Below are 26,073 nucleotides of genomic sequence, written 5' to 3' on the forward strand. Positions count from 1 at the left end.
AAGACGGCTTAGCTAAAGAAGAGATCACCACCAACGAAATTTCGAAGGATCGACATCATAAAAAGGAAAAGCTGGCAAGTTCTAAAAATCTGTCTTTCTCCAACCAAAGGCTGCAGCCTGCATGAACTTGAGTGACTTTTATATTTCCATCGGACAATACATTATCCCCTAGACAACGATAGAGCTATTTCTTATTATTACTATACCCGCGGTTTTAGATTTAGTATTGACGATGTATATTATCTGGATGTTTGCATTGATATTATTTTTGTGTATTTTTATCAATAAATACTGTTAAAAATAGTACCAACAGACTTCAACGGACCTCTCTATCTTTGCTGGTAAGTGACCCAGTTACGGGGTACGTAACACCACAAAACAATTTACTTTTTATTTTTAGAACCAAGGACGTTCTATTATTTTCTACACTTTGTACAAAATAATGGCAATGGGAAGATAAGTATGAATGCTTTCGTACAAATTGGAAAAAAAATCTGCACTTGGAAACGAATTTCAAAAAATAATTTTAGTATTTGGCCAATAAGATAGTTGCCGTAATTCTATTTTGCACCCAACCGGAAACCATGGCTTTCATTTTGAACTGATAATATTCCAGTACCTATATTCTCAAACTATTAAGATAGAAATTCTGCAAATACCGTGAGGACCAAGCCTGAAATTTAACTGTGGTAACTTCTGTCAAACAGCCTCATGATATACACAAGAAGGAAATTCAATTGTTTGGGATATCCTTTTGCACCCAATAACATTTCCACGTAAACAATTTCGGAAAATAATACCAAAAAGCTAACGGAATGCTAACTTTTAGATATATTCTTCAGTTCTTTTGATACAGAGCACAAGAGGGCACAAATTGCACAAGCTTCAGACTATTGAGACTTCTGGGAAGAAGGGTAGCATAGGGCCGCGGTGGTTGCTGGGAAGAAGGGTAGCATAGGGCCGCGGTGGTTGCTGGGAAGAAGGGTAGCATAGGGCCGCGGTGGTTGCTGGGAAGAAGGGTAGCATAGGGCCATGGCGGTTGCTGGGTAGGGTGGCATCGGGCCGCGGTGTTTGCTGGGAGGAAGGGTAATAGGGCCGTGGTGGTTGCTGGGAAGAAGGTGTTGAGTCTGTGTCGGGTGTAACTGTCGCACGCGATCTTTTCTCGAGTGGGGTGAACTGGCTTGGGTGGGAGCTGCGTTGTGTTACGGAAAATGGCCATGCACGTCCCCAAAGCTCCGGGCTTTGCCCAGATGCTAAAAGATGGAGCGAAGGTGAGTACTCTGACGATTTGGTGAGAAGGAAGGAAGTGGTTCTCCTTTGGAAGTGCTTTTGCAACGAGGCGCACGCTGTGAGAAGGTTCTAGAAATGCAGAGTAATGGGGGCTGGGACGCGGGTTCTTCGGGCCGGGGATGGACTGGAGAAACGATGGGGAAGCGGTTTGCGCCACGCAGGCGAATGAATGGGGTAGGGTCGGGGAACGGTACCATGTGCGTAGGCCGGCCACTGTCTGGATTATTCAGAGCCGGCTGGATGATGCTGAGATCCACCATCCTCGGGCAGAGGGTAGCCTCCGGCACATTGTCCAGGCAACTAGCCCAGCGATTGTTGGAGGATTCTCCCTCGAGCTCAAACCCAATACTTTTCACAGTTCTGTCTTTGAATTTTCGTCTTTTTATTCACTTTGCAGCCGAATCGCAACGTTTGACTTCAGCAGGACTTCTGTATTTCTATGAGAAAACGACCCCGGCCAGATTCTGATTATGATCTTTTGTTTTTAAATCATAATTCACTTTAATTTGGCTGATCGGAGGAATCGCTGACAGCTACCATCCACCCACCCTACCAAGGGTTGGTAGGCTTTACTGGACTACTGTCAAGCTGTGTACGATATATAAATTGTAATTCCGACCACACTTAAGTAAGATTTCCCCTGGTCATCAATGAAGTGAGTTAGGTTTAGAATGAATTCAATATGCCAAAATCACAATTTATTAAAACTTCAGAGGTATAACATAACCCTAATTCAGACATTCTTCAAACTGAAGTTTAATGCCTCTTCCAAATTAGTACACATTTAGAGTCATCGAAAGTGGTACAGCTTGGAAACAAGCCCTTCATTTGATGCTTATTGTATAACTTCATGTATATTGGAGAGATGAAAAGCCATTTGGGTGTTTTTATAACAGGCTCACTGGGTAATTCCGTCACGTTCATTTGCACTAACCTCTACCTTGTGCAATTAGCATAAACTCAAAACAGCATCCTATTTTCTCACTTGATTGTTTGCTTTAAATTCAATGACTTGAGTAAACAACCTTTCCATTTTGTCCTAGAACTGGCCAATTCTGAAAAAAGATCATCAGTCTTAAAATTTAGTCTCCCCGGATGCTCTCTAATCTGCAGAGAAGCATTCTTTTTCTTTGATGAATACCTACACGTTTTCCTTCTCCTGTTCTCAGTCCTCTCCAGCTTTACGGGCGGCATGGTTAGCATAACACTATTCCAGCACCAATGTAAGATTGGGGTTTGAATCCTGCTGTCTGTAAGGACTTTGTACGTTCTCCCTGAGACTGGGTTTCCTTCCACATTCAGAAAACATGGGTTAAGGTTAGTGAGTTACAGGCATGCTGTTTTGGGACTGGGAGTGGCAACGCTTGGAGGCTGCCTAGCATGATGCTCACCATTTTGATTTGATGCAGAGCAGTACATTTCATTGTATGTGTTGTCATACATTTTTATTTGATTTATTGTTTTTTGTGATATAACATGAATAGGCACTTTTGCCAATATATCTGTAATGTTCTTGCATTTATAACAAAAGTCGAATATTTTATGCTGGAAATCCTGAACAAAGAGAAGTATTAAAGAAACTCGACAGTTAAGATCTTTGGAAAGGGAATAGATCAATTTTAAGAGTGGTTCTGATCATTGTAATTCTCTTGAAAAGCCAAGGACTGTACTTCCCATGGAAGTATGTTTGTGTGCATACGCAAACCCCCACCCTCGTAAAAATCGGGACCTGTACATTTTGGAGCAATTAGCCGACTTTTCATAGATTTAGTTAAAAAGGTATAATAAAGACAAACTGCTGGTTAACTATGTAGCAAATGAAATGCACAATAAATTAAAATATTATTAGTTATTAATGGTGGAATTTATCCAGCCTGCCATGTTATTTCAATTTCTGTAAATGAAGAAAATCACTGCACACACCTAGTGCAGATAATGAAATGCTTTCATATAATGCTTTTGTGGCTGCATCCTCCAAATATTTATTTTCATTGTAACTTTCAGGAGGATTGTCAATACGTTCAAATTCCTAATGTAGTTCCTAACTAGTTGAAGTAGCGTAATCCTTTTATTTTCACACTGGCAGTTGCTGGTATCTCCAAGCCTGAATGCTTGCAACTGCAGTGAGCCAAACAGGTCTGAATTGTTTTGCTGCTTATTTCTTGTCAACTATCACAAACACACAAAACAAACCCTATTTGGAAACTGTTGACTCTAAGCACGGTGTAATGTCCATATCGGCCACACAAGTACATGCAATAAACACTAGTTATAAACTGTTTGGCAAGTCTCCTGTCCCAGTTAAGGGACTGCCCTGATTAACTGATGGCCCAATTAGCCGAAATCCACTATGTATGTATAATATATATATATATATATATACAGTGTGGAGGAGTCTTTGACACGTAAAAAATGCTAGAAAGCAATGCTTTCAAAAACAAACAAAAAGTTTCTAAATGAAAAGACAAGTTTCTAAATATTAATATCTAAATAAAGAGCAGTAACCTAAACTAAATCAAATCAATATTTGCCTTTCAAACTGTATCTATTCTCTTAAGCAAACTATGATGTTTTTTCTCTAAAATTCTTGGAACACAGTTCTCCTGCAGACTTCGGCTGTTTGCTTCCTTCTCTCCAGATAATCCTAGATGGCCTCAACGATGTTGAGATCAGGTCTTTGTTGAGCCAAAAATTTAATTTCAAATTCTGACATGTCAGTCCAGAGCCCTTGCAGCCATTGTTCAGCACCCCAGTCCTTTTTTTTGTGAGTAGGTAGGTGAGTCTCTTGACTTCATTTCCACTTTAGAAGAATAGCTTTTGGCAGCAACTCTTCCATGAAGATCACTTCTATCGAGACTTCTTAACTGTAAAGGGGTGTACTTGGGTTCCAGTGGTTTCTATCAGTTCAGGGTTCAGAGCTGATTGCAGTGATGGACAACTTCTGATTTAGAAGGGATGTTGGTTTGATGCATCTCTTGTCTGCTGTATACAGCTCCTGTGGCTGATCACTACCTATCTTGTCCTCAAGCATGCCCATTTCTATGTGCTTTTTCAGAAGAGCTTGGGCAGCACGTCTTGAAACTTCTATCTCCCAAAAAAAATCTGCTTGAGAGAGACCTTGCTGATGCAGGATGGCCACCTTGTGACTTGTTGCTATGCTCATTCATGCTGTGGTGTAAGGATTGATTATTTGAAGGTTAAGCTCTCACAGCTGCCAAACCCTCACCTTCGCCCAGTTTGATAACTTTTATGGGTAATATTAAAGATGTAATATATTTAACTATGCCATCATATTAAACTTTGTGTGAATTCATTTTCTCAGTCAAGTGACAAGTCATTTGAGATGTCACTTGCTTCAGATGAGAAGCAAGGTTGAGCTAGTGCTATGAATGTTGAGTATTGTTTTAATACAGGTTTGATGAGGAATATAGCAAAGATTCATGGTGAAAATTATTGAACTCTGAGAAACGAAAGAGCTGCTTTGGAAAATTGACACAATTTTCTTGAGCAAAGTACATTGCATTACATGTTGAACTTTGTTCTCATTGTGAATTTGTTTCAGTGGTACTCTCAGACGTGTATACTAATGTTACACTTTCTACTTCATTTCATACAGTTTTACAAACATAGCTTCACCATTTGTGCACTTCTAACACTTGGAACTTCATCCTAGCTATTATTTCATCAGGAGAATGCTTGACAATCTTTATAATAATATACTTGTGTACTTTTCAGCATTACTCTGGCTTGGAAGAGGCAGTTTATAGGAACATTCAAGCTTGTAAGGAGCTGGCTCAAACTACACGAACAGCTTATGGTCCAAATGGTATGATTACGTAGCTTAAAGTTCATAAATAAAGTCATTATCTTTTTGTTGTTTTGTTGAGTAATTAATAACATTATTTTATAGGGATGAATAAAATGGTCATTAATCATCTGGAGAAGCTTTTTGTTACCAATGATGCAGCGACTATTTTGCAACAGTTAGAGGTAGGTGGTTTATTTAATGTATAAAGAAGTGGGTGGCTATTAGATTCAAATTTCCACTGTCTATTCCAATATTGGCTCGGCTCAGTTATGATGTATAGTTTTCAGCAATGAAAGTTAAGACACTAGAAATGGTGGTAGTTCTTCAGTAGGCTATTTTTGAACAAATTTTGAAAGTCAGCTTAAGTAATGTGTTATTCAGTACTTAATAAGCATTTTTTATTTTGCAGTATGATTGAGAGAATTAGAAGTTGGGGAAATCAAAATTATTAGTCAAAATTATTCCACCATAAAATATTCTAAAGTCTTCAATTCAGATGTAACAGGATATAAATTATCTTTTTGCATGCCTATTAAGTCATAATTAAATACTAACAACCACTTATCTGTGAAAACTAATTTTGTGCGTCACAACTTGTATGAATGTTTCAAAATTTAAGGGTTTTAAAACAAAAATAGATTTATTTTGGATGTAATAGTCTTTGTTGCAGTTGTCATGCAGTATTCTGCATAATGTTTTAAAAGATTTTTAAACATTGCCTCTGTACATTAATCAAAGTTTTGCTGGATTGATTATACAGGTGTCCACCACTTTATGAATGATCGCTTTACGCCACTTGACTTTTACAAAAGATCTACATTAGTAACCTGTTCTCACATTACAAAGAGGGTTTTCACTTTTATGAAAATTTTTCCCATATAAATTAATGGTTCTTCGCTTTATGCCATTTCGGTTTAAGAAAGGTTTCATAGGAACGCTCTACCTTTGTAAAAGAGGGGGGGGAGACACCTGTATAGTATTTGATGAATGGCAGAAGTTCCTTGGCAACAAAACCTGATAGTATGTAAAAATAATCAATGCTAATTAAATTTTGGGCCATGCATTATCTTCTGCAATAAGCAAATATTTTAATCTGGAGTTGTATTTATTACTCCTATAGGTCCTTGGATTGTAAATTCATTATCTGTGACAAATTTGTTTAAAGTTATCATAATTTGTTAACAAGTCCCTCTGTTCCTTTGCATTTCATTTTCCCTACAACATCGTGCACCCCACAATCATTTTCACGATTTTTGAGATCTTTGTGCTTTCTCAAATCTCACACATCTTTGAATTTTCCGTTGATCTACAGCTAAATGTCTTCCCTGAAGTTTTGTTTCTTTCTATTTCCTTATAAAATGCTGTTTAAACCAAACTGACTAAGCTGCAATGTTCTTTGTTATGTTTGCAAAATTAGTTAGCATTGGCTTTGGCTGTGCTTTTAAATCTTTCCGGATATATGACATTATATTTGCTAGATGCTGGGAGTTCCTTGGGAAACTTGTAGCTTATTATTAGATTTTCTTTGACTATTGCATTTGGCGCAGTCATAAAGCACAGAATTGAGCCATTCGTCTTAATGTGAAGTGCTCTTTACAGTTTCAGTATGCCATGGGCTTTGTTAACAGACAAATTTTAAGAACTGCACAATACTGCCTTATTTTTTTCTAGAGACGATATCTAATCAGTTTGACATGAGGAAATCTGCAGATGCTGGAAATTCAAGCAACACACACAAAATGCTGGTGGAACACAGCAGGCCAGGCAGCATCTACAGGAAGAAGCACTGTTGACATTTCAGGCCGAGACCCTTTGTCAATCCAGGTCTTGGCCCGAAACGTCGAATGTGCTTCTTCCTATAGATGCTGCCTGGCCTGCTGTGTTCTACCAGCATTTTGTGTGTAATCAGTTTGAACCACTTTTCATAATTTAGAAGCTGTGAAGACTGCTAAACAGTTTTGAATATAAGCAAGTAGCATTTTTTCCTGGAGGCTTAATGTTTTACATTTCTTTAATACAGGTTCAGCACCCTGCAGCTAAGATGTTAGTTTTAGCTTCGCAAATGCAGGAACAAGAGGTTGGAGATGGAACAAATTTTGTGCTAGTTTTTGCAGGTGCTCTGCTGGAATTAGCTGAGGAGCTTCTACGAATGGGTCTTTCTGTCTCAGAGGTGTGTAACTTTTTAAAAAATAAATATATATTGATATTTTCTTGGTGTAATTGAAACTTGGGGTTAATGTATATGCATTCAGACAATTGAATGGATTTCTGATGTCTTTGTAAATCAGGGCTGTTAAAGTAAATTCAAGCAAATCTCCGTTACTCCAGCTAGCTTATATATTATGTTTAAAATTCCTTGACAGTGCAGATGGTTGGTTTGATAGGGAGCAGTGGGGTCATCTGGTTGCAGCTTGATGTAGAAACATAGAACGTAGAAAGACAGAAAACCTACAGCACAATACAGGCCCTTCGGCCCACAAAGTTGTGCCATGCCGAACATGTCCCTACTTTAGAAATTACTAGGCTTACCTATAGCCCTCTATTTTACTAAGCTCCATGTACCTATCTAAAAGCCAAAAGACCCTATCGTATCCACCTCCACCACCGTTGCCGGTAGCCCATTCCATGCATTCACCACGCTTGGAGTTAAAAAAAACATACCCCTCTCATCTCCTCTGTACCTACTCCCCAGCACCTTAAACCTGTGTCCTCTTGTGGCAACCATTTCAGCCCTGGGAAAAAGCCTCTGACTATCCACACAATCAATGCCACTCATCATCTTGTACACCTCTGTCAAGTCACCTCTCATCCTCCTTCGCTCCAAGGAGAAAAGGCCGAGTTCACTCAACCTATTCTCATAAGGCATGCTCCCCAATCCAGGCAACATCCTTGTAAATCTCTGTACCCTTTCTATGGCTTCCACATCCTTCCTGTAGTGAGGCGACCAGAACTGAGCATGATACTCCAAGTGGGGTCTGATCAGGGTCCTATATAGCTGCAGCATTACCTCTTGGCTCCTAAATTCAATTCCACGATTGATGAAGGCCAATACACCATACGCCTTTTTAACCACAGAGTCAACCTGCGCAGCTGCTTTGAGCGTCCTATGGACTCAGACCCCAAGATCCCTCTGGTCCTCCACATTGCCATGAATCTTACCATTAGTACTATATTCTGCCATCATATTTGACCTACCAAAATGAACCACTTCACATTTATCTGGGTTGAACTTCATCTGCCACTTCTCTGCCCAGTTTTGCATCCTATCAATGTCCGGCTGTATCCCCTGACAGCCCTCCACACTATCCACAACACCTCCAATCTTTGTGTCATCAGCAAACTTACTAACCCATCCCTCCACTTCCTCATCCAGATCATTTATAAAAATCATGAAGAGTAAGCATCCCAGAACAGATCCCTGAGGAACTCCACTGGTGACTGACCTCCATGCAGAGTATGACCCGTCTACAACCACTGTTTGCCTTCTGTGGGCAAGCCAGTTCTGGATCCACAAAGCAATGTTCCCTTGGATCCCATGCCTCCTTACTTCCTCAGTAAGCCTGACGTGGAGTACCTTATCAAATGCCTGAAATCCATATACACTACATCTACTGCTCTTCCTTCATCAATGTGTTTAGTCACATCCTCAACAAATTCAATCAGGCTTGTAAGGCACAGCCTACCTTTGACAAAGCCATGCTGACTGCTCCTAATCATATTATACCTCTCCAAATGTACTTAAATCCTGCCTCTCAGGATCTTCTCCATCCACTTACTAACCACTGAGGTAAGACTCATTGGTCTATAATTTCCCAGGCTATCTCTACTCCCTTTCTTGAATAAAAGAACAACATCTGCAACCCTCCCAATTCTCCGGAACCTCTTCTGTCCCCATTGATGATACAAAGATCATAGCCAGGGGCTCAGCAATCTCCTCCCTCGCCTCCCACAGTAGCCTGGGGTACATTTTGTCTGGTCCTAGCAACTTACCAACTTGATGCTTTCCAAAAGCTCCAGCACATCCTCTTTCTTAATATCTACATGCTCAAGTTTTTCAGTCTCCTGCAAGTCATCATGACAGTCACTAAGACCCTTTTCCATAGTGAATACTGAAGTAAAGTATTCATTAAGTACCTCTGCTATTTCCTCTGGTTCCATACACAGTTTCCCACTATCACACTTGATAGGTCCTATTCTTTCACATCTTATCCTCTTGCTCTTCACATACTTGTAGAATGCTTTGGGTTTTTCCTTAATTCTGCCTGCCATGTCCTTCTCATGGCCCCTTCTGGCTCTCCTAATTGCCACCTTAAGCTCCTCCCTAGTAGTCTTATAATCTTCTAGATCTCTAACATTACCTAGCTGTCTGAACCTTTTGTAAGTTTTTCTTCTTGACTAGATTTATAACAGCCTTTGTTCACCATGGTTCGTGTGCTCTACCATAACTTCCCTGTCTCATTGGAACGTACCTATACAGAAATCTACACAAATATCTCCTGAATATTTGCCATATTTCTTCTGTATTTTTCCCTGAGAACATCTGTTACCAATTTAAGCCTCCAATTTCCTGCCTGGTAGCCTCATAATTCCCCTTACTCCAATTAAACGCTTTTCTAACGTGTCTGTTCCTATCTCTCTCCAATGCTATTGTAAAGGAGATAGAATTATCACTATCTCCAAAATGCTCTCCCACTGAGAGATCTGACACCTGACCAGGTTCATTTCCTAATACCAAATCAAGTAACACACACAAAATGCTGGTGGAACGCAGCAGTCCAGGCAGCATGTATAAGGAGAAGCACTGTCGATGTTTCAGGCCAAGACCCTTCATCAGGACTAACTGAAAGGAAAGATACTAAGAGATTTGAAAGTAGTGGGGGCAGGGAGAAATGCGAAATAATAGGAGAAGACCGGAGGGGGTGGGATGAAGTTAAGAGCTGGAAAGGTGATTGGCGAAAGTGATACAGAGCTGGAGAAGGGAAAGGATCATGGGACAGGAGGCCTTGGGAGAAAGAAAGGGGGGGGGGGGGAGCACCAGAGGGAGATGGAGAACAGGCAGAGAGAGAGAGAGAGAGAAAAAAAACAAACTAAATATGTCAGGGATGGGGTAAGAAGGGGAGGAGGGGCATTAATGGAAGTTAGAGAAGTCAATGTTCATGCCATCAGGTTGGAGGCTACCCAACCTGAGTGTGGCTTCATCTTGACAGTAGAGGAGGCCATGGATAGACATATCAGAAAGGGAATGGGACATGGAATTAAAATGTGTGGCCACTGGGAGATCCTGCTTTCTCTGGTGGACCGAGTGTAGGTGTTCAGCGAAACGGTCTCCCAGTCTTTTTTATATACTATATAAAAAAGTATATACCAAATTAAGTACAGCCTTTCCTCTTGTAGGCTTATCTACATACTGCAGTATCCTAACTCCCTGTAGTCTTTTTTTTTAGGACCTCTTCCCTTTTCCTACCTATGTCATTGGTTCCAGTATGTACCACGACCTCTGGCTGTTCTCCCTCCCACTGCAGGATATCTTGGATGCAATCTGAAACATCTCAGACCCTGGCACCTGGGAGGCAAACTACCATCCGAGTTTCTTTCCTGCATCCTCAGAATCGCCTGTCTGACCCCCTAACTATAGGGTCCCCTATCACTACTGCCTTCCTCTTCCCTTCCCTACCCTTCTGAGCCACAAGGCCAGACTCTGCCAGAGGCATGGCCACTGCTGCTTACCCCAGGTAGGTTCCCTTCCCCCCCCCCCCCCCCCCCCCCCCCCGATCCACTTGTCTGTCTCCCGTGGACCCAGTGTGACCACCTGCCTGTAACTCCTCTCTCTCACCTCCTCGCTCTCCCTGACTAGGCGAAGGTCATCAAGCTGCATCTCCATTTCCCTAACTCAGTCCCATTTGTGTCACACTTCAACTAAAAGTCAAATGCTGAATGTCAGGCTTGGTATGAAGTCCAGCCTGGAGTACTGCTATGCTGTAGAAAGGAGCTGAATGTTCATTACATCTGGCCCTCTATGCCAAGGTTAGCCAATGATAAGCACAGTTTGGTTTCTGAATGTGATATTCTGAATTGGTGGCTATTGACTGTTTTGAGGAATTGTATAAGTTATACTTAATCTTTTACATTTTATATATTAAACATTTATTTGTTTAAAAAACAGTGAGGAAAAAGTCCAAAAATTTTGACTCTGGTGAGCAATGAAAGTTGTGCTCTCAGGTTATACTCACTGAAATCTATTTGCAGCTTTCAGCACACTCTACCCCACTGGAAGATCCGTGGGTGCAATGATCAGCATCTGATGAGTCTGACCAAATATTTTGTGCTTCTTATTTACTTACAGGTGATAGAAGGCTATGAGGCAGCCTCTAAAAAGGCTCTAGAAATTCTTCCGGATCTGGTATGCTGCTCTGTTAAAAGCCTACAGGATTCAGCAGATGTTTTGCCTGTCATTCGAACATCTGTAATGAGCAAACAGTATGGCAATGAGGATTTCCTGTCCAAGCTGATTACGCAAGCATGTTGTATGTATAAAAATATAATGAATTGTGTTCTGAATTTGCATCTTTTATTATATTAAATTAGTTTTCAGAACAATGTGCAGATAAATAACTTGGAAATAATCTTAACCAAACCATGACATTCAAGGAAATTGAAGCTTTGGAGTTGAAAACTTAGCTGCTAAACTAGAATATGCTGTAGACTACAAGGGTGTTCGAAGGGGAACACTAATCCCTCATGTTCCTGTTGCAATGTTGATTTTGGTTACTTGGATTATATTTTTAGCACGTACTTGTTTCCTGGGCAGAATAGAAGAGTGGATAGTGATTTCAATCTGAACTGATATTTGCAAGTTGTCACACGCAAGGTTAGTTAATGGTGATAGTCATGCATTGTAAAACACTGAAATGGGCCCTTCTACCTACCATGTTCATAATGACTTTGTTCATTTGCCCTACTGTGGGGAAAATGATGCTGTTGTGTCTTGCACTTACAAGCTGGTTGTCATGATGGGAATAAATACTTCAAGACCTAGATTAAGACATTGGAATACATGTGATAAGGTTTGGTTATCATGTCTATAATTGGGAATGACGTTGTAAGAACTATCCAGAGCACTTAATTCCATTGGGTAAGAACAAAAAAAAAAGGTGGACAGGTCCTGGAAACAAGATTTAATTACTCATCAAACCCTGGAAAAGTAGGGGAACCTAGGGCCAATACTGAAAGAGGAGCCCTACATCTTCAACTGAAAATGAAGCCAGAACTCCCCACTAAAAGACTGATTTGTGTTCATTTTATTGGTCTTGTACATTTTCTTGTATGGTGTATCGGCCATATTTGGCATTTAAGAGTGAGTATTGGAAGCTCTAAATTAACTTGAAACCCATGGTGGTTATGAGCCATTTGACTGTATCTTTGAGCCTTTTTCCTGAAGTTTCTTGTAACTGTTTTGAGCTTGGAAAATTTAAATACATTTTTTAAAAAATTATTCACTGTAAATTGTTATTTTGGAAAGCAGTTGAAACTTCTTTGCATATCATTATTATTTTGTGTGCGTTGCCTAGCAGTTTTGGAGTGTTTGAAATCAACATTAGGTATCGAAAGAAGAGCTTGAGAAATAAAATGCTTGATGGGGTGAATGCTGTTCTGAGAGGAAGCTAAAGTTAACAGGAATGCGAAATATAATAGACTCAGTTGAAGACTAGCTTTTCTGGTGGTACAGAATTCTTAGTTGAGGAAAAGGGCCACAAATGGGAAACAATTAGAAAATTTATAGAATAGATGCAGCAAACAAGATTAAAAGTGCATTTATTATCAAATAATGTATAAATTATAGAACTTTGAGATTTGTTTGTTTACAGGCAGTCGCAAAGCAAGGAAACTGAAAGAACCCAATTTTTAAAATAAGATCATGTTCAACCCCCAGTGCCCATAGAGTAAGTGGGGGGGGGGGGAAACACAAAACAAATTCTGCAAACAATAGAAGCAAACAACAACAGTATTCCAAACCCAAATTGAGTCCTTAGATCCAAATCCCTGGAGCAGCTTCAAAGCCTTAGTATACAGTTCATCATATTAGTGGGGCAAATGGCCGCAAAGCTAACAGATGCAGAGCACAGCAACTGTGGGGGGGGGGGGGGGGGAGTCTTGCAGCCACAGTGTTGCAGAAAGGAGTCCCAAGACTATCTGTCCAGGCCTGGATTTCGCTGCTGGATAAGCCGTTCTCAACCTCTCCAATATCGGCTTGGTGACCAAAGTGATCCAACCTCACCTGATACCCAGTCTATCTGGGCCAGCATTTAGATTGTCCAAGCAGCACATTGTACTTCACATCAGTCCAGGACCTTGGCGCGGTGAATCATTCCAGGCCTAGAAATGCTGCCCAGCAATTCACTTTGGACCTAAATTTCACTGCTGAAGATGCCGTTCTTGACCTCTCCAAATTGGCTGGGTGCTTAGAATAATCCACCCTCGCATCCAGGACAGTTAGATGGGCATCAGAACTGTCTCATCTTCCTCCAAATTATTCACTCCAGCTAGCAGGTCTCCAACTCCCAAGTGTGTCGATTTTGCAGCACACCAGCAGGGCACATATCTTGAGTTTGGTTTATCCCCACTCACATCTGCATTGTTTCAGTGATAGTTTACTTCAAAAAGAGTTAGTAATAATGTTTTTAATCAAATTCTTTTGCTTTTGGGCTACCAGTAAGCTGTTGCATGTCTTCAGTAGCACCATCTTAAACTGGAAGACATATACCTTTTGTGCTAGTAATTGCTGTATTTACTTTTTCTAGTGTGCATTTATTCTGAAACTGGCCATTTTAATGTGGACAATATTCAAGTCTGCAAAATTCTGGTGAGTTTTTGGTGAAGCAATTATTGTTCTGTGAATTAGGTTACTAACATTAAGATTGCACTGATTAGCATATCCTTGATGTTATCAGTATTGAGATATGTTACAAAAAATTCTATTTTGTATTTGTATGGATTTTGCAGAATATTAGTAATTTTAAATTTGGCTTAAGAGAATTTCTAGATGTGTGGTTGTTTGCAGAAATATTAGGTTAATTCAAAGCGTCATACTGCATGAGAGAAAATAGCCTTGGCAAGTAGATTAGGGAAAATCCCAAAAGCATTTTACCTACGAGTTTAAAAATGGGGTAGCCAGGTAAGAGTGAGGACCACTGGAAAACAAATGGAGGAAGTGGTGAGTATTTCCATCGGTATTCACCAAGGAGAAGAATATGGAGGCTAGTGAGATCATTCTGATACTCTGACGCATGCTGATACCAGGAAGAATGAGGAGATGTTGGGTTTTTTTAAAGAGCATTAAACTGGATAAGTTCCCAGGTCCTGATGGAATATACCTCCAAGTTATTGGGAGAGGCAAGAAAGGAGCTTGCTGAGGTCTTGTTAGAGGTACATGGTGGACATGGACAGCGAGGAAGATTGTCAAAGGATTCAACAGTATATGAATCAGTTGTAAAAATGGGCAGAGAAATGGCATATGAAATTTAACCTGGTCAGATTTGAGATGTTGCACTTTGGGAAGCCAAATGTAAGGAAACTATATAGTAAATGGCAAGGCCTTTATGAGCATTGATGGGCAGAATGATTTGTAGTGCAAATCTATAGCTTTCTGAAATGGCATCGCTAGTAGGTAGGGTAGCCAAAAAAGAGGTCCCAATGTATTTTCATTGCGTATAAAACTTGAAATCATGTTGCAGCTACATAAAACTTTGAACTTTATTTTGAAGTATTGTTAGCAGTTCTGGTTGCCATTTTATAGGAGCTTTTGGAGAGAGTGCAAAGAAGGCTCACCAGGTTGTTGCCTGGATTTGAAAGTATCAGCTATAAAGAATTAGGACTGCTTTCTCTGGAGTGCTGGAGGTTGACGGATGACCTGGTAGAATAATACATAATCTGAAAGGAGATAATAGTCTTTTTCCAAGGATGGAGATGTCTAAATACCAGAGGGCATTGATTTGTGGTGAGAGGGGATAAGATTAATGGAGATTTGAGAGGCAGATGTTTTAAACAGAGGAGTAGATGGCTGGAATGTGGTGCCAAGGGAGGATGGTTGAAGCTGATAGGATAGTAAAATTTAAGGATTTAGACAGACCCCAGGAACAAGCAGGAAATGCATTGTATGCCGCCAAATGATAATTAGTTAATTGTCATTGTGGGCTCATAAGTCTGTTCCTGTACTGTTTTAAATTCTGTGTGATAATTGATAACTGGATTTTGTGTTTCAGGGATCTGGTGTGACTTCTTCATCAGTCTTGCATGGCATGGTTTTCAAACGAGAGACTGAAGGGGATGTTTCCTCTGTGAAAGATGCCAAAATAGCAGTATTTTCTTGTCCTTTTGACTGTATGGTAACAGAGACAAAGGTACCTTACTGCAGTCAGATTATGTTTATAACCATTTTCACAAACTACATTTCAAGATTACTAGAAATTTTTTTGAAAGATGGTTCCTGTGATATATTAATCTATGGATTAAGGTTTTTAATACCTAATTTATTATATGTTCTCCAGAGGTTGAGGTATCTTTATTCTGACCTGTTAAATAACAGCCTGCACATTGTAAATAAATCTGAAGTCAATTAATTATTGAAATATTTTTAGTTTTTGGCTAAAAGTAAATTCATCTTGAAGTTATTGTTGTAGCTGCCTTCAAAAGATGTCTGGCTCTCAAAATCTTGCATCACAGACTATTAAATCTATCTGTATTTGTATAAAAACTTTCCATGTTCAAAGCTATCCCCAGGCATTGTACTTGCTTCATTCCTTTTTCTCCAATAGCCAGCTCCTCATTGTGCATGTCATGGAGCTGATATAAATGTATTCAGTTCCTCTTGATTTTGCCATGATTCATCTTTTCTGAGATCTGACTTTAGTGTCACATACATGCTTTCTAAAGTTTTTTCATAATCGCAGCTGCTGAGCCAGCTAGATTTCTAATCATTTAGATAGTGCTGTAATTTTGTAAATTTATGAGGAATTCTATAAATATTTTAAAACATTATTTTAAACCTTCCTCTTCCCATCCGTAACATCTTTAGCAATAAACTTGAATTTAGTTTTTGAGAAGTGAATAATTTTTTAATGATTTTTTTTTAAGGGAACGGTTTTGTTGAAGAATGCAGCTGAACTGATGACTTTCAGCAAAGGAGAGGAGGATCTCATGGAGGTTCAAGTAAAGGCTATAGCAGATGCTGGTGCTAATGTAATTGTAACTGGAGGAAAAGTGGCAGACATGGCCCTGCATTATGCTAATAAGTACCAGCTGATGGTAGTTAGGTAAATTATTCTATAAATTATTTTCTAGGACTAGATTTGCCTTGCCTGATGTGTAATGTGTTTGATCACAAATTTACATTTTATTTCTTTAAAATACAGTTTGGCTCCATGTATATTGATGCTTATTTAAGACTATGAGTCATCCCACTCCACTGCTTTCACCCCATACTCTTTGATGTCCTGGCTATTCAAGAACCTATCTATCTCTGCCTTAAATACACCCAATGTCTTGGCCTCCATATTTGTGTATGTTAAAAACAATTGCAGTTGATTTAAAAACATTAGGGGTCCAGTAAGCTGTATGTGTTATAAGATTATACTAGAAGAAATTGGGCAAGCAGTGCTCAAACACTATAAAGGCAATCAGTACATTATCAAATGAATAGTCATTTGGCATAGATTCCAATGGATGCAGACTCATGTGGAACATTCAAATGGTAAGCCTCTGCCTTTATAGGATAAAGCACAGATGTATTTCGAGATCTAATTTTTTGATAAGCAACCCATTTTAAGATAAATTTGCACAAGGATCACCTATTTAATGAAAACTTTGAAGGGTTAGGACTGTATGAATTTGGTATTAATTTGCGATCTCCATTGGTTGTTTTTGGATTGTAATTTCCACATTCTATTTACCTTTTCTACTGAAATTAAAATTTCTATTTAAATGGTACTGTGCAAAAGTCTAAGGCGCCCTAGATTTTTTATATAAATTTTATTTCAGATGTTTATTTTTAGTCCTCTGCATTAGTGTGTCATTAGGAAAAACAAATTTTAGATTTTCTGATATTCAAAAAATTTAATGTTGAGTATTCTTTTGTATTTCATATTAAGTAATAGACCACTTTTCAATTAAAAACTTGATTTCTTTGTAAGTATCTAGCCCAGTGCATGATTTTTAAAAAAGTTGCTAATGATCAGTGACATAATGAGTTGAATGAACTAAACTGATTAAATGAAGCAGAAATTTTTCTGAGTGTAGAAGGAATTAAAGTGGGTAAAGAACAGCTAAACTAAAAGGTGAGGGTGTGGCAGATGTGATGGTTTAACCTACAAATTATTATTTCTTACACCATGGCAAGAGTGAGCATAGCACACAAGGTGGTCATCCTGTGTCAGCAAGGACTCTCCCAAGCAGAAATTTTATGGCAGACATGAGTTTCAAGATGTGTTGTCCAAGTTCTTCTGAAGAAGCACAATGAAACAGGCAAGGATGAGGGCCAGAAATGTAGTGGGCAGCCATGGAAACAGTGCAGTAGGCAAGAGATATAACAAACTGGCATAACTTCTAAATCAGAAGTCCAGCACTGCTATCAGCACTGATCTTAAAACCATTGGGACCCAAGTACACCCCTCTATAGTCCAGAGGAGTCTTGTCAGAAACGCTCTTCATGGAAGAGTTGTTGCGAAAAGCCATTTCTCCAAAGTTGAAACAAAACTGATTTATACTTGTGCGTAGGGGCTACGTCGCAGCCTGCGGCGTAACCCTGATTTTCACTATAGCGTCGCTGTACGCTGTAGCGAGCATGTGTTGGTGTGCACCAAAACGCTGGTTGGCAGTGTGGTTTCTATGCCACTATGTTGAGTTTCTTCGTGAGAGACATGGGCGAGGAAACGCATTTCAAACATTTTCGCATGTTGGCAGGAAGATTTGACGATTTGGTTCATCTATTCCGCATCAGTGTACGCGCAGCCTACAGACATGGCGGAGAAGAAGCAACCGGAAGTGCATAGGTGGAAATGTGATGCTACCAAGTGGACCAATCACAGTTGTTGCGGTCTGCGACGCATGAGTAACTTTTCTGGAGAGGTGCATGTCACCCTACAGCTTAGAGTACGCATTGCCTACGGCGTCAAGGCGACGCACGAGTATAAATCAGCCTTAAGAGACTCGCCTACGCACAAAAGCACAAGGGTGCTGGACAATGCCAGCACGTGCTTTGGACTAATGAGCCAAAATTTTAAATTTTTTTGGTCAAGCAGGAGACAATTTGTCAGTAGAAAAGCTGAAGACCACCACACAAGTGAGTGTCTTCAGCCAACAGTGAAGAACTGCAGAGGCTTCCTGCAGGTTTGGGTCTGCAGTTCTGCAAATTGAGTTGGTGATCTGGTCAGAATTAACAGAATCTTCAATGCTGAGAAGTACAAACAGATTCTCATCCATTACACAGTACCATCAGGGAGGTGTCTGATTGGTCCCAACTTAATTCTTCAGCAGGGTAATGACCCCAAAAGCAAAGCCAAGGTCATAAAGAACTATCTTCAGCGAAAAGTAGAACAAGGTGTTCCGTAACAGGAAATATGGTCTCCACAGAGCCCTGATCACGACATCATTGAGGCAATCTGGGATTACCTGGAGAGACAGAAGCAAGCAAGACAGCATTAGTCTGCAGAAGAACTGCAGCAAGTTCTCCAAGGCGCTTGGAACAACCTTCTAGTTTATTCTCTTTTGAAACTGCACGACAGTGTGCCTGATAGAATTGATGCAGTTTTAAAGGCAAAGGGTTGTCACAACAAATATTGATTCAATTTAGTTTTTTTTTAAGACTTTATTAGTCTTTATACCTTTTGTATTTAGAAACTTAAATTGTTTTCGAAAATGTCTTCACTTTCTAGAATTTTTTTCACATGTGCCTAAGACTTTTGCACACTACTGTATGTTTGACCTAAAATATAAATTGCATAGCTTCATACAATGTGTTTATTTTCCAGGTTAAATTCAAAATGGGACTTAAGAAGATTATGCAAAACAATTGGAGCTACTGCACTTCCACGATTGGTGGGTAACACTGTAAATTAAATCTTACAATAAAGTTTAACGGCTTAGTTTTTAAATATAGTCTAAATTTTACAGGCACTGCCAACCCCAGAGGAAATGGGATCATGCAGTAATGTGTACTTGTCAGAGGTTGGAGACACACAGGTGATAATATTTAAGCATGGTGAGTTTATTTTAATTGACATGCATTGAATTTTTGTAGATAATACCAAATTGGATGTGTGGTTAACAGGAGGACAACATTGGAATACAACAAGATCATTTGGGCAGTTAAGTGGAAAATTGTATTTAGTGTAAAGGAAGTTGCTGCATTTGGGGATCTGTGAGAAAAAGCAGTGTAAAATATGTCAAAGGATGATGAATGCTTTGGAGGACCAAAGGGACTTCGGGATGCTTGTCCACAGTTGTATAAGTTTAGCAAGACAGGGCAAGAGGAATTTGACCCATTTTTAAATTGTAATGCTGTGTGGCGTGGAGGTCTACTGCAGGTGGTGATGTTTTCGTGTACTTGTTCCTGTTGACTTTAGGAAGGCAGGTTCTGTGTTTGCAATAGGTTGTGTGAGCATCTGCAGTGATGGTGAACAGTGAAGCCAGAGTGTACCAATGATGAAGAGACTGTAAGGATGGATGAAAATCAAATGAATTTGGTTCCTCCTGGATGGTGTCAAGCTGCTTGAGTTATTGACACTATAAATCCTGAAGAGTATTCTAACATTTGTGACTTGTGCCTTAGGTCTTGGAATGAGGTGCTCACTGTAGTTAATGATTTGCTTTTAGAACCATGTTATTTATGTGGAAAGTGCTGTTGACTTTTTGTTCACTGATGACACACAATTCTGTTGTGACACTTGTTGATAGTAAAGCTTTGTGGTATAGTGTCCCTGGTTGGAATCCCTCTTGTTGGATGTGACTATTGACTGGTACTTTTGTGATGGAAATATTGCTAACCACTCACCAGCCCATAACTTAGTCTTTCTGCACAGAGGCATGGGAAGTTACAAGTAGTTTTGATCATTTTTTCGATATCTATCTTCTGACCTTTACGAAAGCTATTATTTAAAGTACTTCATATATTTGTAATTTGATATGATAACAAATGATATGCTGTACACCCCAGGGTTCTAAAAGAGGTGCTGAAGAGATTGTGGAGGCATTAGTAATCATGGATCACTAGATTTTGGAATGGTTCCAGAAGTTTGGAAAACTGTAAATGTCACTCCAAAAAGGGAGAGAGGCTGAAGAAAAGCAGTTATAGGTCAGTTAACCTGAACCTCAGTGCTTGGGAGGATGTTGGAGTCAGTTGCTAAGGATGTGGTTTTGGGATACTTGGAGGCACATGATTTTAAAAGGCTGTAGTCAGCATGGTTTCCTCGAGGGGAAAATATTGCTAGACAAATCTGTTGGAATTCTATGAAGAAATAACAAGCAAGATACACAAAGGAGAATCAATTGATGTTGTGTACTTGGAACATCAGAAAGCTACAAGCCCATGGAATTACAGGAAAGATTCTAGCATGGATAAAGCGGTGGCTGATTGACAGGAGGCAAAGAGTGGGAATAAAAGGATCCTTTTCTGGTTGGTTGCTGCTGACTAGTAGTTTTATACAGGGGTCTGTGTTGAGATAGATTCCTTTTACATTATATGCCAATGATTTGGATGATGGAATTGATGGCTTTGTGACTTTTTTTTACAGATGATACAAAGATAGTTGCAGGGGCAAGTAATTTTGAGGGTTCCGGAGGATTGGAGAGTTGCATATGTTAACTTCCTTATTCAAGAAAGGGAGTGGGGATAGCCCAGAAAATTATAGGCCAGTGAGTCTTACTTCACTTGTTTTTAAGTTAATGGAGAAGATCCTGAGAGGCAGGATTTATGAACATTTGGAGAGGCATAATATGATTAGGAATAGTCAGCATGGCTTTGTCAAGGGCAAGTCTGCCTGACGAGCCTGATTGAAATTTTTGAGGATGTGACGAAACACACTGATGAAGGTAGAGCCTTAGATGTAGTCTGTATGGTTTTTAGCAAGGCATTTGATAAGGTACCCCATGCAAAGCTTATTGAAAAAGTAAGGAGGCATGGGATCCAAGGGGACATTGCTTTGTGGATCCAGAACTGGCTTGCCCACAGAAGGCAAAGAGTCGTTGTAGACAGGTCATATTCTGTATGGAGGCCGGTGACAAGTGGTGTGCCTCCAGGATCTGTTTTGGGAACCCTACCCTTTGTGATTTTTATAAATGACCTGGATGAGGAAATGGAGGGATGGGTTAGTAATTTTGCTGATGACACAAAGGTTGGAGGTGTTGTAGATAGTGTGGAGGGGTGTCAGAGGTTACAGCGGGGCACTGATCGGATGTAAAACTGGGCTGAGAAGTGGCAGATGGAGTTCAACCCAGATAAGTGTGAGCTGGTTCATTTTGGTAGGTCAAATATGATGGCTGAATATAGCATTAATGACAAGACTCTTGGCAGTGTGGAGGATCAGGGATCTTGGGTTCAGAGTCCGTAGGTTGACTCTGTGGTTAAGAAGGCATATGGTGCATTGGCCTTCATCAATTGTGGGATTGAGTTTTAAGAGCCTAGAGGCAGTGTTGCAGTTATTATATACGACTCTGGTCAGACCCCACTTGGAGTACTGTGCATGATTCTGTTCGCCTCACTACATGAAGGATGTGGAAACCTTAGAAAGGGTGCAGAAGAGATTTACAAGGATGTTGCCTGGATTGGGGAGCATACCTTATGAGAATAAGTTGAGTGAACTCAGCCTTTTCTCCTTGGAGTGACAGAGGATGAGAGGTGACCTGATAAGAGGTGTCCAAGGTAATAAGAGGCATGGATCGTGTGGATAGTCAGAGGCTTTTTCCCAGGGCTGAAATGGCTAGCACAAGAGGGCATAGTTTTAAGGTGCTTGGAAGTAGGTACAGAAGAGATGTCGGGTAAGTTTTTTACGCAGAGTGGTGAGTGCGTGGAATGGGCTGGCAGTGACGGTGGTGGAGGCAGAAACGATAGGGTCTTTTAAGAGACTCCTGGATGGATACATGGAGCTTAGAAAAATAGAGGGCTATGGGTAAAGCCTCGATAGTTCTAAGGTAGGGACATGTTCAGCACAGCTTTGTGGGCTGAAGGGCTTGTATTGTGCTGTACGTTTTCTCTGTTTCTATGAAATAGAGAGGCTACAGAGTGACAGATTAGGAGAAATTGGTAAATAAATGTCCGATGGAATGTAGTGTTGGGAAGTGTATGGTCATCCACTTTGGTAGAAAAGGAGAGAAAATAGAAAAATCTGATAGGCAAAGGGATTTGGGAGTCCTTTTGGAGGATTCTCTAAAGGTTAAATTGTAGGTTAATTCTGTGGTGATATCATTCAGGAATTGTGGTTTTTCATCAACAGTAATACTTAAGGGTTTAAGTTGGAATCTTAGCTTGTTACTTTTGTAATTCAGATGAAGGGGAACATGTTCAATTCTATATAACTGCAGAGTCTTAGAATATCTGAACTGTTTTGTGTTCTTGTGTTCGGTGATAGAGTTGGCACAATACAAGGCATTTTTTGCTGAAACTTTGCAATTCATTTGAAAAATGTCAGGTACTTTCAATTGTAAGCATACAATTTCTTAGGACTGGTGTAAACAACAAAAAGTTTCTGTAACCTTAAATAGACAGGGATGAATCCTTTTTATACTATTACATGAACCCTCATTACTGAATTGTCATTTTGCAGAGAAAGAAGATGGTACCATTTCTACAGTTGTAATCCGTGGTTCAACAGACAACATTATGGATGACATTGAGAGGGCAGTCGATGATGGCGTCAACACTTTCAAAGTTCTCACAAGGGTATGGTATTGAATATCTTCAGAATTACTGATTAAATTTGTTTCTAATAGTACATGAATTACTGATTTTAGAACCGATACTGTATTTTAAATATTATTCAAATTCACAGAAAGTCAAAACTTAAAAATATGAATAATCTCTAGAATGATATTTGACATGAACATGCAAACAATTTATTTTGACACTCACATGACTAGCATGAATTTTTGTTAAGCCAAATCAGTTTTTATGATCTGATATAGAAATCGTGGGGCAAATCAAATCTATGGGTACCATTTTTAGTGTTAATTGATACATAGTGGCTACATTTTTGATAGCTGCTTTTAACTTGTTCAGATGTATTGTAACAAAATGTATTATTGGCAGGATAAACGCTGCTTGCCAGGTGCAGGAGCCACTGAGATTGAACTGGCTAAACGAATCACTACTTACGGAGAGGTACGGAATAAAACAATTTCTTTATTCACATTTAAAATTTCACTGATGAATGAGTAATATAATCTTGGTTTCTTTTCAGTCATGTCCTGGTCTTGAGCAATATGGAATCAAGAAATTTGCAGAAGCTTTTGAAAGTATTCCACGTGCATTGGCTGAGAATTCTGGCATTCGGGCTAATGAAATAATTTCAAAATTGTATGCAGTTCATCAGGAAGGAAACAAAAACATTGGTTTTGACATTGAGGTATTTAAGTAATTCTTAATGTGCTTAAGCAAGAGTATTAGTATTTTTACTTTGATTAAGTAGCCCTAGGGTTGAGTTTTTACTTATCCTGACCAGGGAACAGGCATTTTATAGCCTTAACTTTGTCCAAAATATGCCATGTATTGATAGCTTTGAAGTCTTGCCCATCTTTTAATGTAAAAACTTTGTCTGAATTTATTTTAAATCCAATTTAGCTAATGTTTTGCTAATGGGAGTTTGCAACTCAAAGTTGACCATGATTTTGAGGACAGGCTGTAGTTTCTTAGATGACAAGATACAGTGCTTGATTATAAGGAAGTTCCAATTGATGCGTCAGTGCATTTTTAGTATGAGTTTGTTTTTCAGGTGGCTAAGATTATACTTAAGATTACAGAAATAGTAGATAATCATATTTCTTACATTTAAAATATTCTGTATTTTTTAATTCCCCTTTCACTTTACACTCCAATGAGCCAGTCCACTATTTTCTTTAATCATTTTAAAATTGATCTTCTGTATCCCAATATTTTCATGTTTTTAGGGTGAAGGTTTGGGTCTAAAGGACATGCTTGAGGCTGGAATATTTGATCCATACTTGGTTAAATACTGGGGAATTAAGCTTGCCACAAATACCGCTGTCACTGTTTTAAGAGTAGACCAGGTAAGTAGTGAACAAGAATGGCTCTGAGATCTGATGTAATGATTTTATTGTACAAAAAATTATTTCAGGTTTTAATTTGCATGATAGGGTTGGCATTGTTAGAAATCTGGACTATGAGGTCTAGGTACCAGGCATTTGTTCTGAAAGTCTCGTAATCTCTAATTGGATAAGCTAATTCTAGCCACAGAATTGCATTTCTGGCAAGAGACAATAGCTTTTGCTTTGAATGTTATTGGATGTTTTGTTTCAATCATGGGTCCCAAATGTCATTATACCCTTCTAGTACAGATCATAAAATTCTAGTCATTTCTTCATTACACTTTGGTTTTACAGAACTGAATTATTGGGATTGTCTCCAATTATTGAGATCAGGCAGAAATACCAATTATTCTCTTTTTCAGCTGTGCATGGGAATGCCTGTGGTAACTGAATTGAATTCCTTAACAGTAATTTGTGTTCATATCTTTAAGCATTTCCACAGCCATAATGGCACAAAGGGCAATGTATACATTACTGATTGGTAATTGTTATCGCACATAATTAAGTACACCTGCATGAAGCCAGGCTTATTCACGCACAAATCTTCATTATTAATTTAAGATTACACTGAGTGGAGTCTGTACCAGAGGGAAGAACATATGAAATAGTTATTTCAATAGAACACCTGAGGCAAATTTTCTATAATTTGTCGGGGGTACATGAAGATGAAGGATGACTAATCTTGATTGGATAAGGAACTTATTAGCATGTTGAGAATTGTGGTACAATCTTTTTCTCAGTTGTAACATGCTGTTCTTGGCTTTTTGGTCTACATGAAACACTTCCACGTAGCTTAGGAAGACAGTTTGTATTTAGAAACTTTTTTAGAATGGTGCAAAATAGCTGAAGAATTAGATACTGAATTTATTGGATGTTTGACAATGTCAGGTGGAATGCAAATCAAAATGCATTCTGACTTTTTAAGCTAAAACTGATAGAGCAGACTCAGTGGGCCAAATGGGCTAATTCTGCTCCTCTATCTTGTGGTTTTCAATTGCAAATGCCGATTTATTTTTTTTTGCCTTTAAAATTGTACATTGACTGACAAACAGGAATGCTAAAACAGGATGTTGGTTGGTACATTAGGATTGAAGTTATTAGATTGCTGTTTTACTGTACAGTATGAAATAATTCCTAAAAATTATTACGAGTTTTTTAAACATTGGAGGGTAACTCCCTAACTAGCTTTTGTTATGTTTTTCAGATAATCATGGCAAAACCAGCAGGTGGACCTAAACCACCACCACAGAAAAAGGATTGGGATGATGATCAAAATGAGTGAAGTTCCATCACTGTAAAGTACTAGGCAATGCCCATTAGAAGTTAAGTTTCATTGTGCACTGATCACATTGCTAATATTCTAATAAAGAAACTGAACAAAACATGCAAGTCTTTGGTCTACTGATTTTGTACTTGTAGATTCTGTAACATGCTTTCCCTAGCGACATTCTGGGTTAATCTCAATGCCTTTGATTCCACTCAGACCCCTAACAATTGAGTAAGATGTACACTCAGACCCCACATAGTGCTAATTCATTACAATGCAGTTATTCAATTCTTTATTGGATTTTTTAATTGCAAAAAAATTTTCTAAACACCACTAAACTTGGGACTTCCGGTAAGATGGCGATTGATTAGTCGCTCTGAACTTTTGCTCCGTTATACTT

At 39.2% G+C, this 26,073-nt stretch overlaps 1 protein-coding gene across 1 annotated transcript; it reads left to right on the forward strand.

The window, feature by feature from the left end:
• Positions 1 to 1,090: 1,090 nt before the first annotated feature.
• On the forward strand, positions 1,091 to 25,788 carry cct8 (chaperonin containing TCP1, subunit 8 (theta)). The gene is made up of 15 exons (XM_073045701.1): positions 1,091 to 1,271; positions 5,026 to 5,116; positions 5,201 to 5,280; positions 7,119 to 7,268; positions 11,442 to 11,622; positions 13,897 to 13,958; positions 15,358 to 15,495; positions 16,229 to 16,407; positions 19,120 to 19,186; positions 19,262 to 19,349; positions 22,909 to 23,024; positions 23,391 to 23,462; positions 23,542 to 23,706; positions 24,248 to 24,367; positions 25,611 to 25,788. Exons 1-15 carry the CDS (start codon positions 1,212 to 1,214, stop codon positions 25,686 to 25,688), a joined length of 1,647 nt encoding a protein of 548 aa, XP_072901802.1. The 5' UTR covers positions 1,091 to 1,211; the 3' UTR covers positions 25,689 to 25,788.
• Positions 25,789 to 26,073: the final 285 nt, after the last annotated feature.

The sequence above is a fragment of the Hemitrygon akajei genome, chromosome 5, assembly GCF_048418815.1.
Source record: "Hemitrygon akajei chromosome 5, sHemAka1.3, whole genome shotgun sequence".
Lineage (NCBI taxonomy): Eukaryota > Metazoa > Chordata > Chondrichthyes > Myliobatiformes > Dasyatidae > Hemitrygon > Hemitrygon akajei.